Genomic DNA, 21,210 nt, shown 5'->3' with positions numbered 1-21,210 from the left:
TAAAATCAGAATTTGGATAATTCAGTTGTACCATTGTTAATGGAAAGTCTTAACTATCAGAAAGAAGTCATTGGGCTGGAGGACCCCATCTAAACCTTATTGTCTAAACCGTATTTCATTAGGTTGGCATGACGAGAGAAATTAGATTTTCTATGCACATGACCTGAAGTGGTTAAATTGTAACTCAAATCTTGAAACCAAGAACCGTATGCATTTTATTCAGCTACTCAATTATGAAACCAAATTTTCTCTAAGACATGCTGGAACCCTGGTCAGCAGGGACGGATTATGACTTCAAAGGGCCCCGGGGCAAGTTACCTCCAAGGGCCCAGCTCCCACAATTTTCCGTTCTTTCCCTCAGTTGCACGGTTATAGAAAGTGAAAATCAAGATGATAATGAATATTAAAACATTCTCTCTCTGCGTCACATGCATGCGCTACGCTAAAAACCCTCTGTACAGGGTTTATAGAAGTCTAATATTAGCTACAAAGCGAAAAATCAACAATGGACCAAATTAAGGATTATGAAACACACTTAATTAACTGTCAAATATAAACATATTTAATGCATCACATAAATAAAAACTGACTTCTCACCACAAAATGCCCCTGTGACACGCATATAAACATCGAATCACCAAGCAAAAGATTCAGAAAATGCTATATAAATGTGCTGTAATTTGACTTATAATTTTATTTTTATTAAGTTAAAGTAACACAAAAACACATGCTGCCATGATTTGTTGATCATTTTATTTTTTTACAGGGTATCCACAGGCATCGTATAGGCTATGAGACTAATATGTTAAACATAAATAACATTTGTTTTCATTGTTGTTGGGTTCTCTGTACCAAACTGGATTGCGCAATCCTTGAATCCATGATAGTCAGTCATCCCTCTCTGCTGGTCAGCTAAAGCAGGTTCTTCTGACGGCCTGGTCATATAGCCTTCCTAAATGACATATCAAGACTCAAATATGTTTTTTATTTTCAACCCCACAGTCTAGGTGCAGAATAGGTGCATGGTCGTTTGTGTCATACTAATAAAAACTGTTTCAGCCCTGGAATATCAAAACATAAAATTTGCCTACATTATCCTGAAGGGGACAAATCCCTGCATGCCTTCCTTTCTAAACTCTATCAGAAACCAACATTTTCCAACGTGAGCTCGATCCTAGTGCAAGTTCATACACCCTGCAGTGCATAAAAACACAGAGATGATCAAAATACACAATGACAAAAATAAACATTCTTAACACACAGCCAAATCTGCGTGTCGTCATTTATTCTTTCTTCGAACCGTTGCCTTGTTCAGTTATTTGGTTAAGTTCATGCCAAAATTAGTTTTGCAAATACACGACCTAACCTCTAAAACGGGACAAATAAACATTTAAAATTGATCAATTGCGTGATCATGTGAAAGAGGCATGATGGGGCGGGAACAAGTGTCGTCACGGATCCACTTGACCAATCACGGCCTCTGTTTTGCGGTTTCTGATTGGCTCGTAAATAGCGACACCGCTGTCTGTCTCATCTCGCTTCCCAGTCAGCCGCAGCTTGAAGATACAACGGATCCACAAACGCGCTCAATTCTGCACGGATTTAGCGTTACAATATCTCCCCTTCTGCAACCACAACATATACATCTTATAGATAGCGGTGTTGTTCAACGGAGAGAGCCGTAAACAAGCAAAGGCTGGCCGGTGAGAGACGAAAAGGAGGCGTCTGCGCACATCGATTGCCGTTAGCGGACTGGGCTAGCAGCATCTCTCGACGCATCACGCCCGCTAGACATCGGGCTTATAAAACGCTTGCTTTATTCATTCACATCTGCACCATAAACACTGATCGACACAGGTGAATATCGGCGGGTTTGGCGGGGGTGTCCGGCTCTTGCTTGCTCTGCAGGCCAGGGTGTGAGTGCGGAGAATGCTGAAGGATGAATCAGAGAGACACCCTGGTTCATCTCTTTGCTGGAGGGTGAGTAGCGCACCGCTAAACGATGATCGACACAAGCTTACACACATCCGTGATCTTGACACACCAGCGCATTTGTTATCATTTACGTTTATTATAACACACGACCATGCATCTGATCGAGCTATGTCAATATTAAAAGAGCGAATAATAACGTAGATGCTCGTGCAACCTTACTGTGTAAATTAGCATCACACCATGTTAATACACACTTACGTCTCCTCTGGTGTTGTCTCAACCATTTGTGGTCTTAAGCATGGTTCTGTGTTTCAGGAAGTGTTCTTTCCTTGATGCTTCTCACCTATCACATTTTGCCTCCTCCTCAGACAAGAATGACGAAATAAAAGTTCAATACGAACCCGAATGTCGTTTCCTGTAGCAAAACAAGAGACCTTTTGTTTTCAACTGTCAGCAAGACTCCTGTGATAGTGGCTGGTTGTTTGATAGGGATCACTTTCGTATCATACTACAGCTATTTTTGGACCCCATTCTCATTCCTGAATGGCCCCCGCTGATCTTTTCTTCTAGAGGTGCTTCAGATGCACATTTCATGTCTCTTTAATAGCGATACAAACCATAGCATTGATTAACAGGCTTATATCTCTCAAGGTCATTTGCTGACTCTTAACTCAGAATGGTGATATAAGGTATTATAAAACGCTACTAATAGGAGCATGTGTGTTTATTGAGGAAAAATACTCACAGGGGTCATATGCGTCTGGTCAGTGAGTTTAAAAAGCTTGCAAACTTGGTGAGAAAGAGCTCATTCATTCCTGTCTTTCATATCAGAGTAGGTCGACTTCAGTAGCTTGTTAAAGGAATAGTTCACCCAAAATCAAATTGCTTTCGTCATTTTACCCTCGTATTGTTTTAAAACTGTTTGATTTGCTTCTGTAATAAGCTGTTTTGAAGAACATTTGTACCTAAACAACACTGACTGCTATTGACTTCCATTATGAACACAAAACACCCAAGATATTTCTGAAAATTAATTTTGTGTCCTACCGAAGAAAGTCATGTTTTGAACAAAATGAGCGTGGGTGAAGAATTGATGACTTCTTGATGACTCGATACATCTCTTGAAGTAGCTGGACATTTTAATGAACAAATCAATGATACTGTGATGCCGACAGTCTTTACAAAATTATCATGTTCATATATTGTACAAAAGCTGGAGGTTTCAAATAATTTCTCTGTCACACATTATTTTTCTCCAAGCAAATGAGTAATTGAAGCTGAGTAGTTGACTAACAACACAGGCATGAATGTGCATGAATATACATTTAAAAATCCTTTTATTTGTATTCTTATATTGTCCCACAATTGTCTTACGTTAATCAGAGGTCATAAAAACTGCATGTTTAATACTAACAATACAATGTAGCAAATATGTATTTAATATAATAAAAATAATAATTTAAATGACATGTTGTGTGTCATGCTAACGGACACTGCTCCTGTCAATTATCTTAATATTTATATAACAGTTGGTTTAGCATATTTGCCTTTTGTCTATGGACAGCAAGCAATTCTGTTATCACTTAGCAGGTTTAGTCAGATGACCGTATCATTTTGAATCTTTCGAGTAGACAGTTTGGTTTATTTCCCATTTAAATGGTGCTGGTTATTCTAGCCAAGTCTTTTTTCACTTTGCCCCCGGAAATTTTGTGTCCTTTGAACACCGCTGTGTAAACCTGAAGTGCAAACCGTAAATTTCCCTTTAAAACTGAACCAATCGTTGACCAGGGGACTTCACTTTGGTGGAACGTGGACATTTGCTAAATAAGGCTTGCATTTAGAAGGAAGTGCTTCAAAAAGACTTTGTTTCCCTTCTTCTGCAATACTTCTCTTTTTATTCAGAATCAAATCTTTTCATGTAGCAGATGTTTGAGTGTAGAATTCTTTGAATAACTGTGAATTACAATATTTTCATAAATATTCATAGACAATTTCTAGTGCAAAAAGACTCAACAGAATGTTTTGGTGGGAGGGGCAGCTGGGTTTTTCCTTGTTATCATTCTGTTCTTTGGCCAACCAGAGAGTGAGTAGGAGAACCTTAGCAGCAACAAACCAGAGGACTCCGTATATGGGCCAAAGTTCACTGCTGCTCCCTGTTTGTAGGGCGGCCCTTTGAAAAGCTGCACAGAAAATAGACCTTCTGAGAAACTGTGTTTACAACAGAGGGATTCACAGTCCATTGCTTAGGTCAGAAAGTTTAACAGGTTGTCAACATTCAGTGTTTCCCTGTCAACACCAGGAAATCTCTTGGAAGAATTTCAGATTATAAGGATTTAGGTGTTTGTCAGAGTTTAATCTCTTGTAACAACTGGCAGAAGGCATCTTGTTTGTTGAGGATTGGTAAAATAGACTAACATTAGAATTGTATGTAGTTTACACACTAACTGGTGATTCTGGTTATGCTCCAGGTCTAACCTCCCAACATAGTTTGAGCCCACCTCTGTGAGTTGCCCCTTTGCATACACACAAGCATTTACATGTTGAACTTGACCTACATACAGATGTTAATCAAAGCTGCATTCACTAGAGAAGCAAGCCATTGTGGATGCAGGGCTCTAGATTGAAGAAACACCCCAGAAAACAAGCGTGCTTGGACCATTTAACAAGACTGTAAGATTAGTAAGATTAAGTGTTTAAAGTTTATCTATGACAATGTGTAGTACATATAGTACTACACATACATATAGTAGTACATATATAATCATTTAGTTCTGAGTTACTTTTGAGTTTTAAGCTATCTAATTTAATTTAATGTGGTAAAAGACTGTAATTTTAAAACAAGGTCTGGCAAATGATCGCAGCTTTTTGCAAAGAGGGCAACAAAGGAGGATTGTGAAGAGTGACGGGTTATATTTGTGTCGGATCATGTCATAGCCAATATATAACTTGAAAGAAGTTCATTATGGTATGGTCAGGTTCATTATGATAACTATAAAGCGGGTGCCACCAAATTATAAATTGGTGCGACCATTTTAGAAAGTGAGTCGCACCATTGCGACCAGTGGATGTCAGCAGAATGCAAATGCTTTTAACGTTTTGAAATCTAAACTTTCTGTCTGAATTGAAAGAAAGGTCTTACTGAAACAAACTTGCAGTTAGTAGGAGTTTTTTTAGCAAATATGTTCATGTATGTTTAGTCTTTTATTTAGTAAAAAAATATATTTCTTGTATAACAAATCTACACGTTTAAATGCATAATGCTTTGTCCAGGTTGGGCTTTGAATTAGTATTTGCAGTGCATAGAACATGTGATTATTCTAAATGTCTAACTTGGATGCATTGCAAGTCTTGGATTAAAGTTTCTGCTAATGCATACATCTACAGATTGGTTTGTATGTATTTTCAAGTTCTTCATTTTAATTTAAGAAAAATATTAAATAAAATTTGCTCCAGTCATTGTTTAGGTAAAATTGTCCTTTCTTTTCTAAAGCGAATGATGTTGCTTAAAAAGTGGATAATAAATGATATCTCTCTCTCTGTGGCCAGCTGTGGGGGCACTGTGGGTGCGATACTGACCTGTCCATTGGAGGTGGTAAAGACAAGGTTGCAGTCTTCCTCCGTGACTCTGTACATCTCTGAAGTTCAGCTGAGCACTGTGAATGGGGCCAGCGTGGCTCGTATGGCCCCACCGGGGCCTCTGCACTGTCTCAAGTAAGTATTACATAAGCAGACCTTAAGTAACTTAATTGTTCTTTTAGGGAAATTAACAAACATTGGAGTGTTTCAAAAACTACTCGAGCAGTACAGTTTGTACAATATCAAAATTGTTTAAGGCTTCTGTCGATAATCTATCATCTAGATTTTGAGCTTCAAAACAATGCTGTTGTCTGGTCATTTTTTGCACACATTTACATGTGACCATTCATTGAAATCATGTTTTATGCTGAATTCATCGTCTTGAGAGTTTTCTATTGTTCTGTGTGGCGGTTTGAGAATAGTCTAGCTAAGGTTTTTAAGAGTATAACTGTCAGTGGCCTGCAAGCTTTCTTTGGAATTTGACCAGTCTCTGGGTGTAGTCCTTCTGTTTTCTCTAGTGTTCTGGAATATGTTTTTTGGCCTCAGGCAAGCGTCGGTTTTCAGTGCTATTGTATTACTCAAGGAATAAGAAAGCAACAAATGAAAAAAAAAATCAAAACTAGGACAGCTGAAAATACGTTACAGATGCAGTTTTTTAACTAAGTGTAGAAGAGTCAGTACTTGTTAATCTTTCTGCTACAAGAATGTTCCACCACAGTGGAGTCAAGACGTGCTGTTATTTGCAAATCATGAGAGACATTCAGGAGGCATTTATCCAATTTGTGCATTTTCTTATCGGTCTAAAAAACTCTATACCCACACAAAATATGTTCCTGCTGAACCTGGTGAAAATGTCTACACATTTCTGCTGAATTGTAATGGTTGTTTCACACATTCTTTGCCACTTTGTGCTCACTTCTTATAGTATTTAGGTTAATTTGATCATTTCAGCTACTAATAAGATTACAATGCTTGCAGTTTTGCAGTCTTTTCATTTTACAATGTTTAAATCCATTTAGCTGGAAAGTGTTTATTCGGGACATTCACAAGGTGCAACTAGATATACTGTATGTTATTATAGTTCTCCCTGGATAGCTTATTGAAGACACTGCAGGCAATGATGGACTTCATCGCAACCACATGTCACAATGTTTACTCCATAATTAAGTGTTGCACATACAAAAACGTTCACATAGGTTCACAAATGCTTCTTTTACATTTCCTGTTATTTTTTTAAGGTTAATACTGGAGAAAGAAGGTCCTCGCTCACTCTTTAGGGGGCTGGGCCCCAACTTGGTGGGAGTGGCTCCATCCAGGTATGATCTGTAATGCAATAATGTGCTGGTAATTGGCTTTTTTTTTTCAATATTCATGTGATCTGCTAAAAGAGATGCAAAAAAAATATGCTTTATGTACTTCACAATCCATGTGTTTTTTCCCCAAAATAGATCATTGCCAGAACCATGCAAAATAAATTGTATAACTCTATATAGACGATTTCAGTGGCAACAACATAAACCAACATTATGTGGCCCAAACTTATCTTCCGGTAGACCTCCAAAAACTTTTAATTGAATTTAATACAATGAATATACAATAAAATATCAGTATACATTAATATTAATACAAGTTAAATGTAAAATAATATTATTAAAAGATATATTATAACCAAACACGTACCGTAAGTTAACTTCGGGCAGGTGCATGCATCCGAGGAAAACATCTATAAGTAAGGACCTGAAACTTTAAATCATTATTGACTGCATTTTGTGATGAAATAAGTTAGCAAGCATTTCTTGTACGTTTGACCTTGATTATAAGAAAGTATTAGTTTAAGAGGTTTGAGGATAAACTCCCCATTAAGACATGGAATAATGAAAGTGTTTTTTGGAATTGCATTCTTCCCCCAAACGGTTACGTAAGATGCTTCTGGTCATGTCTCATTGCTCTATTCTCAGCAGGGGATATTGACTCTGTCTTATTACATGGGCCAGGGGCCCTTTGCCGTCACTCTGCTTGTTGAGTCAGTGTCTCTCTGGCATTTATGAGGTTGTAGCTCAGCCAAAGAGTTGATTCCAAAATCTAATGCTATCGCTGTATATAGCACTGTCTGTGGGACTGGAATGGAGGTCACATTCTGTGTTGAGTTGGCAGACACATATTCTCCTCATTAACATCTGTAAATTCTCCCTCTCCTCTTCCTATGAGTCAGCTGTGCTTTGTTCATTGACTGCAGTGTATCATTGCCGTGTTACAGACTAGCTGCTTTCAATCCCTCACTTGAGCGTTGTGTGTGATTTAATCACAGTTAAATTGGTATGTGGGTGATGCTGTTGCAACTAAGCCAATTAAAATGTCGCTATTACTATGTTATGCCCTCACATGCTGCAGGAGGTGTGTGTGTGTGCGCATGTCTCCATCTGTGCTTGTGTTTCTCCACATACACGTCCTCTGTGTCCTCTATCCTCACATCTGGAATGGTCGCCATGTGACCGTTAGTGTTACGTAAATATTAAATATGCGAAAAAATATGATTGCTGTGTGCTTATGTGCACGTAAGGATGTTATCTACTTACAGTCTACTTTACATTATGTGAATATATGACTAAATTGTTAAGGAATGTAAATCCACATTTTATTCAAAGCATTAAACTTCAATATTTAAATAATGGATCCCAAAAACACCTGAATATTTGACCTTGTGTGTTTGCGTGACCATTTTGTTCTCCCATGTGGTTGGTGTAAATCTGACAGATTTAAAACGAGCATCTGATTGGCTAAGCAAACATGGCAGGGCACTAATTCGCTGTATCTTTTTCCAAAAGGGGAGGAATCCCAGCATGCACAGTGTTTATCCGCTGTGGAATTAAATATCTTATATGGGTTAAAAATGGCTGCTCATGCTCGCCAGGGCACTCAGTGCAGACCTTAAAGTGTTCCCTTGATTTGTGAAGGTGAGAATTACTTAAAGTAGATGGTAAAACCCTCTTGCTAAGGAAGAACGTAACCCTTAAAGTAGACATTTTAATCTGAATAATCCTGTTTTTTTCCGTCGTGAGGCTGATTTGACCTGACTATGGAAATAAATCTGTTGCTATTACAGAGAATGTGATCTGATGGACAGAACATACATCACATCACCTCTGTCAGCTTAAAGGTGTCGAAGAATTCATTGAAACAACATATGTTATATTCTTCTCTGATATCTACAGAGAAGGCGTGTGGCTTTATTAAAAGGTTTTATATGTCCATTTACAACCCTAGGATTATCCACTAGAAAGAAAACGTATTTTATTACCTTATTTGGAAGGGTCCTGAATATTAAAGGATTCATGAAATGGCCTTGTTTATTGTTTTATTCTGTTGTATGAGGTCTAGTTAGGACGTTTGCGTGATTTTTACAATCTAACACATCAAAATCAAGAAGTAATAGGCTATTTTCTACAATGGTTTAGAGGCTAGTTCTGCAAACGATAGGTTTTAATGGGCGTGCCGCATCGAAGACTTTATAAGTAAACCCCGGCTGCTTTGATTGGATAGCAGTTTGCGTAGTTGGAGCCTTCTGTGAATTTGGTTTCCAGACGTAACGTTAGGTTACACATTCGCACCATTCACAGTTTCGCACGGCATAAGTATTATCTGGAGCCTTCCTGTGATTTATAAATGACCTTCCCACATCAGTATTTCATGTGAGGCATTCGCTAGATTTACTAAAATTTGCTGACTTATTTCCCGGATGTGATGGCAAGGCTTTGCGTATAGTTTGTATAGTCTATACTTGTATTGCGTTTAATGATATATGACCATACATGTCAGCATTTGAGACCAGTGATCCCGAACCAGACATAAGATCTCAGCGATTGCAGGTCTCAAATGTTACGAGAGTTTCCATGATAAATAAACAAACAAACGGGAGGTTCCCGGTAGCTTATGGATATCACCCAGCACCCGAAATAATACCAAAACACTTCAAAGCAGCCTCCGTTATTTGCAAACGGTGGATAAAACCTTGAAAAGTTATATATGAGCCCGCCAAATCAAAGAGATCCCGATTAGTACGGGCTTGAGATCACAGACAACCTCTGCAATTAATACAAATGATTAGAAGTCCTCATGTGATACTTATCTCGAGTTAACAGTGCTCAGGGCACATCTAACAAAGCATAGTGACCCATAGTACAAAAAGGTTTTACTCACATAAATTTGCTGCGCCATTCCTATAGGATCCATTGAAAACACAATACTGCTTTTTAATTTTAAACTGTTGACGAAGGAATCCTCTGAGAAATGAAACGAACAAGCACTCCATGTTGTCCCCACATGAGCTGGAACGTCTTTACAAATAAACTTTAACCCAGCATTCCTAACATCGGAATCCGAAGGAAGGTCATGCAGCGACTGTATTCTTCCAAAACCAGGGATGGCACAATATTTAGATATTTAGATTTCAATGGAATGGCGAGGATCGTGATCTAAAAAAAGTGGTGTGTTCGACATCATTAATAGCTGTACAGACCCATTGGCGTATTACATTGAAGCATTGCATGAGCAGAGAGCTCTGTATGCTTTTGAATCGCCGTGCTACGAGGTCTCGCACGTGCAATACAGTTTTGCAAGTGCATTAGATGGAGCGGCTTGTCTGTGTGAAGTGTGTTTGTCCTTGTGCTTGTGCTTGTTTGTGTGTGACGAAAATCAATGGCACACCGCTAATTTACTTAGTTTTAGTCTGTTTTGCGATTTAAACTTGTTTCCCGGCTGCATTGAGTTCATATTGCCTATATTTAGAGCCCTATGATTTACATGATGCGGACACGGAATCCTGCTATTTAAATCTGTTCTGTAGAGATGCGTATCATAACGATTTTAATCGTATCACTACTCTTATCGATACTGCTTATCGGTCCGGTATTCTTATCAGTACGTTTTGATATAAAAATAATAATAATTAGGAACAGAATTAACATTGCTTTATTTGAATTAACATAATAAAAAATAAATATATATCACAAAATAAATAAAATAAACAATATGCAACAAAAGGAATTAAATAAGTAGATGAGATGAACTAGATTAGGCTAAGCAGTCAAAAACAGTGCATCTCTCTGTCTGTACATGACGCACTGTTGACAGGTGCTTTTAATAGATTGCTTGTGTTCCACCCTTACAAGCAAATGTTTACAGCATCAACTTTTGTGAAGAGCAATCACACTTTTGAACGTTTAGTTCTCTCCCCCTGTTTAATACCGGGTTTCGGTACCCATCCCTAGTCATTTCTGGTGCATTTAACTGTTTTCACTGTTTGAAATAAAACTATTGTCACTGAACTAGAGTGAGGGAAATGATTATTTGATCCCCTGCTGATTTTGTAAGTTTACGTGCTTACAAAGAAATGAAGGGTGGTCAAATTAACTAGCCAGCCGCTAGCAAATTTAACAGACATTAGCCTACCTTCTCCAGGCAATATCCACTCTGACACCCGTAATGATAATCCGATTTATAATTGCGTTGATGTTCGTCAATTTGGACATCTTTCAGGCAGATAATCCAATTGCAGTGACAAGGGTTACTCTCTCAAAAGTTTGCTTGCTCTGGTAAAGTTATTGTTTTGCACAATAAGCTAACAATAGCTGCGCCGTCTCAGCAAAGTGACAACCCGACGTGCACCCGGCATCAACAGAAGTAGCCGTCAATCCACCTTTCTTCTTCATCTTGTTTAGTGACGATACCTCCTCAGTTGCATTATCGCCACCTACTCCATGCTACTGGATGTCAAATTAAACTTACATAGTCGATGAGTCTGAATTTTGAAATCAATCCTCCTGTGTTTGCGATCCAAAATTTGCAAACCACGTTAAATCACATGATTGAGACAGAATAAATCGGCCTCAATTGCCATCTCAATAAAGCGGTAGATGAAACTTAGATTTAACATTCCCAACGAGCAAACATCAATAAAATTATTTAAGTATTTAAAAGAATTAATATTTAGTAAGAAACAAAAGAAGGCTGGATGAAGACATTTAGTTTGTAGAAACTGCACTTTGTTTTTGCAATAGTGTTATAGTTGTGTAGGGTCATCCAAAGGCAGAGTGCAGTATCTGCATTTTGGTGGTCAAAGGTCACATCAGTGGTCATGTTTTTTATCTATAAAAATTGTCTTCCTAATAATGCATTACATAAATGCATTACCACTTATCTACCCACAAAACGTTTGACTGGCTGGTGTAAAAACTGCGCAGGTTCAGTGTTTGCGTAGTTACTGCACTTTGCCTTTGTAAGGCAGTATTGTAAACAGTATTGTTGCGATGCTTATTTACCTTAGAAAGCCTACTAATAAACAAGTATGTCTCCATTTTGTCCACAGAGCAATATATTTTGCTGCCTACTCCGCAGCCAAAGAGAAGCTGAATAATGTGTTTGATCCTGATTCCACACAGGTGCACATGCTATCCGCTGGTTTAGCAGGTAAGAGTCTCGGCAAACGTCTTTCTCTTGCTTTGTAAATGCATCTTTTGACTTAAGTGTGCATTTGGCTTTTTTTGGTTGAATTTTACACACTGAACTAAAATGATACTCGCCTCTTAGTGTGCACAAAACAACAGATTGCATCTATAGGGGGCGTTAATATACCAATGTTTCTCAGTCTCTTTTATTTTAAGCAATGACAAAACATTGAGATAGACTTCTTACAATATCATGTTTTGTCCTAGTGACCAGCTTGAACAAATCGGGCAGTTTAGCCATGGTTTTACCCCATATTTCGGGTTATGTTTTATGAAGGTATGATAGAATCTTGACCGAAAGCACAATTGAATACTTTCAGGATCAAATTGTTTCTTTTGAAGCAAATATTGCTCATGAAAATCAGATGAATTTACATGATTTTCTTAGCATCTCTTTCAGCATGAGGTAGACAATAGATACAGACGTTGAATATATAAGAAGTTGAGAAATTTCGATCTAAGAATTTCCTAACGTAGATAACTTTCACGTCTGTTATAGTTGCCTGTAAGCTTATTAACAGTTACAAACAAACCATGTTAGCATATAAGGAAGACTACATGAAGAAAGACAAAAGGTCCTCAAAGTTTAGTTTGTGCTTTCCTTTCCCACTTTCTTTTTTTTCCTTTTTTGTTTTCTTCTACCTTTTGAGGACTGGAGGACATAAGTCATTATATGCCAGTGTGCTTCTAAACAGTCTGGCTTCACACGCTGTCTGTGCTGTGTGTAGTAGCGGCCGCTAGCAGGGCGCTACGCTAACATGTAGAGTGCCATGCGCGGTGGGCAGCGGTCCTCGCGACTGACACGGGCGGGATCGGGACGCCTCAGGTAGTCAAGTCTCTACTCACCGGTATGATCATGATTCTCCTAATGATAATGCTGATTCATAATAATGATGGTTATTCAATTCATGTAGCCGGTTTAGCTGGCTTGCAGTCTTTTAACCTCCTTGTGATTACGCAGTTTTGACACATGGCCCCCTTGCCAGCCTGTAACCCCCGTAAAGGTAAATTCAGTGTAAGAACCACATGCACTTTTTCCATTTTTTTGCAATCTTTAATGCTAACCTTGTCATTCGATTCCAGTGCACTGTAAGGGTGTTTTGACACTCAGCATGTGCTGTCTGTACTGTGAAGATAAGAGAAAAGGGCCCATGCTTCAGTCTCAACCCCACCTTACAGCACATGTAGTCATGATGTTACCAAAGTGGTTAAAAATAGGGCCTTGAAACCCTGTAATGGAAAATTGACATTGGATAAGGGTCCTATCAGTCCTATGAAATATTTATTACATGTGTTGCTCTGTTCTCTCAATGAAGTACACCATAGTACACTATTTTGTTTCTTGTGTTCACTCTTTGTGTCGGCATTAGTTTACAACAGTGAAGCTACGGGTTAGCTCGGTGCCTGCATCAAGATGCACATGAATTTACAGTCATGTGTTGACATTGCATTTTTTGAGGTTACAAACCATATAGAACGAGGCAAAATGAAGGGTATGATTAGACAAACCTTTAGAGGAATCCAATAATAACTGCTTCAGGCCAATACACCGTCATAAATTATGTTGAAAATGTAATTTAAACCGCATTTAACGTAAAATTTTTAGGTTTTGCTCTCTGAATTTTTGATAGTGTTTTTCAATCCTCATCAAATGCATCTACATAGTTAAGAGTTATTGCAATTGTACTATTTTGCTTGCCCTGAATTACATTATAGATGAAATGCACAGAATTTTTATTTCCTACATGATCGCAATGATGACTTTTGTCAACAGGAATGACAAGGTTAGCATTTTACACTCACATCCACTGCCTCTAATTCTCCGTAAAGTTATTGTTGATATAAAATTTGATCCCATTTTGAATTGTTAGCTGTTGTTCAGCATTGATAAATGCTTTATTATGAAAATAAATAGAGCTGCTTCTTTGTAGTTGCTGCAAGATCACCTCTGTTCTTTAACTTAAACTTTAACATGAAATACACTGGTCTCCTTTAAAACTCAAACTTCTGTCTTTTCTGATCTCTCTCTCTCGCTCTTTTTCTCTCTCTCTCTCTCTCGCTCTCTCTCTCTCTCTCTCTCTCTCTCTCTCACCCATTCACTCAGTCTCTGTTCCAAAACCTGGTGAACTTCCTACATAAACAATTATTTAGACTTTAACATTTTAGTCCGTACCTTTCGGAATATAATGTTAATACTTTTCTTAACTAATTTTAAGTTAGGAAAGTTAAATGATTTTTTTAATTGATTTGGAATTTGTTTTAAAATTTAATTTACAAAGATTTGTCTCAACTCATGACTTTTTTTTTTCATGAAAAAAAACAAGCATGAGATTACTATTGTGAATCATATCGCATCGTGAGCGGAGTAAATCGTTACATCTGTAGTACACTTTGTACAATAATGCTTTCAAAATACTTTTCAAAATCGAGGTATCTTAGGTGGTAGCATAATTTAAATGCCTAACTGCGTTCACACCGCCCCGCTTGATTCGTGGAGACTCTGGCGCTCTTACGTAGACCAAAGTTTACAGGGCTGTGTTCTCTGTAATCCTCTCAAGCGGTGGACTTCTATGTTCCGATTGGTTACCGCCGAACCGCGTCATAGCTAATTACCATAAAGTTTACTTGATTTCAACTCACCTCAACGGCCAAGAACCGCCACGCCACTGCTTGCTGCCGGCTCACATTTGTGTCTGTTATGCCTTAAAATGCTGCTTGGCCATGTTTTTTTGGAACAGAGCTTCTCTTTCTCCTCTACTATTCCCTTAACTTAATCTCCAACTGTCTCTCTCTCTATCCATGAAAAGAAAAGGAAAGGAAAATGCAAGCACTCACTTAAGTGTTAAGAATGAGAGTTGGGAAGAATGAAATGGTCATTGTTTGATGTAACTGGTGGGCGGGGATTCATTGGGGAGGGTGGGGTTTATTGAAGTGTTCCACTCCCTCATGAGTTTGACATGACTCTGAGGGGCATGTGGACTGCTGCTTGTGACTGTGGTACAGAAAAGCCTGTGTCTATTTTAGGCCTTTACTGTAGCTTTCACCCTGCGTGAGGGTCTGTGAGCCAGCCTGCTCTGCCCCCCATATCTGCAGGCTTCGTCCTGCAGCTGTGAGGAGAGGAGCTTTGCCCCTCCCCTGTGAGTACTCGTCAGAGACACGCTCTCTCTATCTCTCTTATTCTCTCGATCTTTCATTCCCCCCTTCACCAGTTAAATGTTGTAGGCCTCTTATCTTCTCTACAGCTTCTACTCTAGCTCAGTATACCTCCTTATCATTTATTCTGAGAAAACACTGTTTATACTGCAGTTTAACACTGTATTGTTAAAAACGAATATAAATTTCTTAAATTGCCATTGTCTCTTTCGTTTTTTTTTGGTTTGGGTATTTCTAGTATATTTTGCAACCAACAACGCAACCCGGTCTCATCAATCTGCATATAAATAACACGAGTTTACCCTTTCCCATTGTGTGTAATACATACGCCAAAATCCAATCTTGCAGACGTGTCCACAACGCGATTAAACTATATAGTTAAATTATATTATTGGTTTAATCGGACATCGTATTTTGTGCACATTTATTATTTCGTTCGTGCAATTTTGATGCGTTTGAGAATGTAACCCGAGACCATCCGTAAACCTAATATTTGTGAATTATGCAATATGAAACGCAACACGTAACAGGCAGATACGGCTAGATTCTATTTATTCCAAAAGTGTGATTATTCCGAGGCCGAAGAACAGACCCAGAAACGATCCCCTTCTCCATCCGCCATAAACTCAGACCGGCTGCGCACGCACTGATTTAAAATTGCCGTCGAAACGGACTTGTTGCGCCAGCTTCGATTTGGAAACGGCATTGGCTCTTGAGTGTCTCCTGATTGGTTGCGTCATTACATTATCTTACGTTACGAAACTGCACTGGCTAACCTACTCCAATTGCGTCAAATGCTAAACTATTGTATTTTGTGTAACGAGTGTATTTTTGAACGAGAGAGGGGACTACAGCCCTACTGTGCTCACACAACGATATCGTACGCCTGTAGAAGACTCTGAATGCAATACAACCTGTTTGTAATGCTTTTATACTGGTTTCGGTCAGTGTTTTCAATAAATATCCGTGGCTGACTTCAGTTTGCTTGTTGCATGTTTTATGTCTTTGGGAAGCGAGTGGGTTTAGGTTTAGGGTAAGAGCGGGGTTAGGTGCTCTTAATTATCTATTACAATACGAACAAGACGTATTAATAAAATCATTCACATTTGGAAATGCAAAGAACCGAACGTGTCTTATGATGCCAGGCGAACGACTGAAAGCAACTGAAGGATTGGCGTCTCGTAAGCACACTAAATTGAACTTTGCCGTATGTATTTCACGCAATCGGAAAGCGTAAACTTGTGTTATTTATACACAGATCGAGGAGATCGGGTTAAAATTAACCACACAGAGCCCAGGCTTTCTACTTCATTTTGCTGCAGTTGAATTCTAGAACTGATAGTTCCCCCAGCATTAGGCAAAATATTTTGCTATTGCTTTTAATTCTGTTAATGCATTGCAAGCATACATTAAAACAAAAAATGCTTTTAGGACACAGGTCATTTTTAACATTGCAACCTTAACTTGCTTTTACATACGGTACAGAAATACAGTAGATTTTTAATTGGTTGCTGTGCAAATTTCACTTAATACAATTTTATCATATCAAAAGACATCTTGCCTGTATATGCATGGCATGAATTTAAGGAACATCACAGCGGTGGTATAATTCATTGCCCATGCTGTGGCAAAAGCATAATCTAAAGTGCTTATATGAAGCCATGGAAAGGGATTCTTTTTATTTTAGGACTCTTTTTATCCCAAAGTTTATTTCATTTAGTCTGCACTCTATGATTTTTTTATCAAATAAATCATTTTATTAGGATTATTTCAGTACAGCCAAATTTGTTTCAGAGTTCAGTTACAGTATAGATTGAACACTGCTTAGTGCTTTAGCTAAAAGGCTTGATTTGTTGTTGTGGCCAGTGCTCTAAGATGTGCTTATGGCTTTCATTTACTTAAATGTTAAGTTTAATGTTTTTTTCCGGATGCTGGAATCTTTTCGGAGAAAATATACGCCATGTCACATTGGTGTTGGTCTAGGATGCTGTGATATGATGTAATATGTGACTGTACAACTTAAAATGGAGTTTATAAACTGAAGCAAACGGGCCATAAGCATATTTTACAGACGTCCACAGCATTTCTTTGAAGTGTGGAATTTCTGGAGGAAGAATTTGTCTGTTTTAGAGTCATTAGACTTGGAAATTGTGCTGTGTCACTTTGACTGTATCACTTCTGTGTCTCATCAAAACACCTTATTTTCCCAGGGTTCACTGCCATTACAGCGACTAACCCGATCTGGCTTATAAAGACACGCCTGCAGCTTGATGCCAGGTGGGTGACTCTCAATTTCGAGTGTTTATTTAAACACACTAGTGTATCGAGGCCAGAAAGGTACTTTCCGCAAACAGTTTAGAACTTAAGTGTTAAGTATTTACAACAGGAATATCCATTCGTGTGTTTTTCTGCTGTTTCTCAGGAACCGTGGAGAAAGAAGCATGAGCGCATTTGAGTGTTTCCGACGGGTCTATCAGTCAGATGGGTTACGGGGATTCTACAGGGGCATGTCTGCTTCCTATGCTGGCATTTCAGAGACTGTCATCCATTTTGTCATCTATGAAAGCATTAAACGCAAACTTCTTGAGTCCAAGGCCAATGCTAACATGGATGATGAAGATGAATCTGTAAAAGACGCTTCAGACTTTGTGGGAATGATGCTGGCCGCTGCTACATCCAAGACATGTGCCACATCGATCGCCTATCCTCATGGTGAGTGCTGATTGGTTTTTGGATGACAATTTTTTTGTAGTAATTTACGGTGTCAATGTAAAAATTGAACCGTTAAGAGGTGGAAAATGTCACTGTTAGATAACAAAGCTATTTTGAATTGCTAGTAACAACAAAGTTCTCTGATGAATTAACATTTGCTCACTTTCCCTCTTTCTCTCTCCCTAACAGAGGTTATTCGCACCAGACTACGCGAGGAGGGCAGCAAGTATCGTTCGTTCTTCCAAACTCTAAACATGGTGGTCCGCGAGGAGGGTTACAAAGCGCTCTACCGAGGCCTCACCACTCATCTGGTCCGACAGATCCCCAACACTGCTATTATGATGTGCACCTATGAGCTGGTAGTTTACCTGCTCAATGGTTGACTTCTGGAGAGAGACAAGGAAGGGGAGGGAAAGATGGACAGAGAGAGAGAGAGAGAGAGAGAGAGAGAGAGAGAGAGAGAGATAGAGAAAGAAATGAACAGGGCGGGAAAGAGAAAGTTAGATCAAGACAGGAAAAGAGAGAAGATTGTCCCAGGCTTAGACCAAAGGAAGTAGAACACATCTATAAACACATTGCTATCCCAGACCCCTAGAGGGGGCCGTAGTCTCGTAAAGAAAGTCAACAGAATGGGTTTCAAGCCGGTCAGACTGGAAAGCATTTCACAAAGTAAGACTGAGGGAAGACAGACACACTTAAGCAATCTGTTTGTTTGTTTGTTTGTTTCTCTAGAAATGTTATGAAGGTCTGTTCTGAAAGGACAATCAAAGAGGGGAATGCTTGAAAATAAAAGAATCCACCAAGTCTGCCGAATTCCTTGAGTCTTGGATTGCAGTTCTTCCACGTTTCACAGTCATTTCATTTAAAAAATAATTTTAAAGTGAGTCACCGCTTTATAAAACGGATTTCCCCTTCTTTATAAAAAAGGTCCGATATGACCCAAGGAAGAAAAAGACACAATACATGTGTTCCTCGAAAGTTTGCTGTATTTCACACATTGTTAGTTCAAGCATTCTCCTCTAGAGTTCACTTTCCACTCTTTCCAAACTATCCAGGCAGATGGTTGTCCGCGCACAAACGTTCATTTGCTGTCATTCAATCGTGGTCACGGGATCCGTGGCCCCTCATGTGCTTCAAACTGAAGTGTTTCTTGTTAGGTTCATCTTAAGTTTAACCTTACTTATTTTGTGTGTGTGTGTGTTTTAATTTGATTGTCATATTGTTGTCCTAATATCAGTATATAGTTTTAATTGGGAGATATTGTCCTGCTTGTGTCACTGTACCTCTTAACTGAGATGGAGCATTCTCAAATGATCACTGCTGGGTGTTAGATATGAATTTCAACAATGGGCTTTGTCTTGAGTTCTGTTCCATTACGTTCGGGGTGGCTAACGCTAACCCTGAGCGTGTTGTTGTGACAACCACCAATAAACAACATGCCACATTGTGACATCCAAATTTGTTGTAAGGTAACAGTCATTTAGAATAAGTGCACACCCACCCCACCAACCCCTTTATTGTGGAGATACAAGCAAAATACATATGCAGAAGTGTATCCCACCCTCTGTATCCCTTCTTAACAGTGACCTCTAAATGACCGTTTATGCACTTTGTGGCCTGTCTGGGCTTGGGCAAGACTTTTGTTTTGTTTTTACTTTTTTCGTATGGGACAAGTTTAATCTAGTATTGTAAAACATAGTATAACTATGTATGCAAGACAGTGTTTTGCTGAACAGTTCCCTTTGGAAGCTGTTGTACAGTTCAGTGTACTAAACTTTAAGTGAAGGATATTCTTGTATGTGTATATACTGTATGCATATCAAATATCCAGTGTTCAGAACTGAAGTCCTCTGAATATGCAGTAGTTTGCAGTTCAAAAAGTATTATTTGAATGACTGCAAACGGATGTTGGAATATCACAGAAGGATGCTTGAATGTTGTGTTCTCTTTTTATAGTTTATGAAAATGTTGATATGATTTTTTCAAATCACTCCTCATTCTGCCCCTTATGCAAAATAATTTCCCAGTGCTTTCATCTCTGTTGGTTTACATTGTGTTGTCTGTACTTTTGTACAGTCATAATATGAAGGGCCCCTTCTTATTGAGAACTTTAAGACTCAATGTAGGCAATACTTTTAATTAATTTTGGGCTTCAAAATATATTTTTTAAAACATATACAATGGGATAGCCTTTATGCCTATACAATTTCAAAACACAGTAGGCATCCTTAAAACTAACAGTAACGGTTCGTACGTTCATCAATGGTCATGATAGCATTTATCTATTAGCAGGAGTGATGTTAATCTCATACAGTACATTTCAGTCCATCTCTGTTTAGCTTGTGTCCATTTCAAGTCTGTTATGTTGTGTGGCTGTCAATAACCATAATGCACCGCCCCCTCCACTGCTGGTAAAGTACTATAATGGTCAGCCTGACATTGGTTATCAACATTGATATTACGCATTTAGTGCTGGGCTACATGTTATGTCCAGCAATGGGATGGTTTATTTAAGCAATTTTCAGATTTTCTCAATTTGACCAAACAGTTTTTTTCTTCAGAAAGCAGATGCTTAAATATGCCAAATGTCAGGCATAATTTTTAAGTGTAATTATTGTATGAATAGAATATAGTTAAGAGAATAATTGTTATTGGATTAGTTATCATAGCCAATAAATAGTTGAGCTATATCTAAAGATGTTATGCCCTTGTGTTAGTAATCTCTCGCAAACATGCATGATGCTTTAAATTGGAAATACACAAATCCACTTCATAGTTTCACAGCTGAGTGATTTAGATGGCATAAAAGTACTTGGGGCTGTCAGTAAATATCTGTGAAAGGCTAAATGGCCAGAAGGCTAAAATAGAAAAAGTTTCTCTCAGCTGAGCATAACCATCTGATAAAAAAGTAAACATTCTATATTAAAAATGTCCTCTTTTATTTTATACCGTTATTGACATTCAGCAGTTTTCGTGTGTGGTGTCTCTTTATTGCAAACTTTGACATGACCAACACTTAATTTGTACGGCAACATCTTTCATTTCGATCTTTTCTTTCGTCTTTTTTTAAAGTCTAGTTGTTTATGGTAAACATGTGCTATCATACCTCTTTTTGTACAAACTGTCAATAAAATCAAATGCAAAACCAATGTTGTTTGTTTGTTTGATGCTAAAAGCTTCCCACGATCAAATTAAATAATTCATAGATTAATTGGGACAAACTTATGGTCTTTGCTGTGCAACAGATTAAAGCCATGTGTTGTAAAAATTGTAATAAAATTCCCTTTGCAAATTTAAGGATGTGTTTGTGACTCCTGTGTTTGTTAAGGAA

General features: G+C 38.3%; 1 protein-coding gene and 1 long non-coding RNA gene across 2 annotated transcripts; one reads left to right on the top strand and one right to left on the bottom strand.

Annotated features, from left to right (window-relative positions):
- Positions 1-747: 747 nt before the first annotated feature.
- Positions 748-5,475, bottom strand: LOC130415370 (uncharacterized). Its single transcript, XR_008905913.1, has 3 exons — positions 2,194-5,475; positions 1,092-1,194; positions 748-952 (listed from the first exon to the last, which is right to left on the bottom strand). It is a non-coding gene; the product is annotated as an uncharacterized LOC130415370 (long non-coding RNA).
- Positions 1,508-21,028, top strand: slc25a36a (solute carrier family 25 member 36a). Its single transcript, XM_056741015.1, has 7 exons — positions 1,508-1,980; positions 5,482-5,646; positions 6,750-6,827; positions 11,876-11,976; positions 17,378-17,444; positions 17,590-17,879; positions 18,069-21,028. The coding sequence occupies exons 1-7, from the start codon at positions 1,940-1,942 to the stop codon at positions 18,260-18,262; spliced, it is 936 nt and encodes a 311-aa protein (XP_056596993.1). The 5' UTR covers positions 1,508-1,939; the 3' UTR covers positions 18,263-21,028.
- The last annotated feature ends 182 nt before the right edge of the window (positions 21,029-21,210 follow it).

This window comes from Triplophysa dalaica, chromosome 3 (genome assembly GCF_015846415.1).
Source record: "Triplophysa dalaica isolate WHDGS20190420 chromosome 3, ASM1584641v1, whole genome shotgun sequence".
Classification (NCBI taxonomy): domain Eukaryota; kingdom Metazoa; phylum Chordata; class Actinopteri; order Cypriniformes; family Nemacheilidae; genus Triplophysa; species Triplophysa dalaica.
Note: the sequence above shows the minus strand (reverse complement) of the source record. Positions and strands in the feature narration are given on the sequence as shown.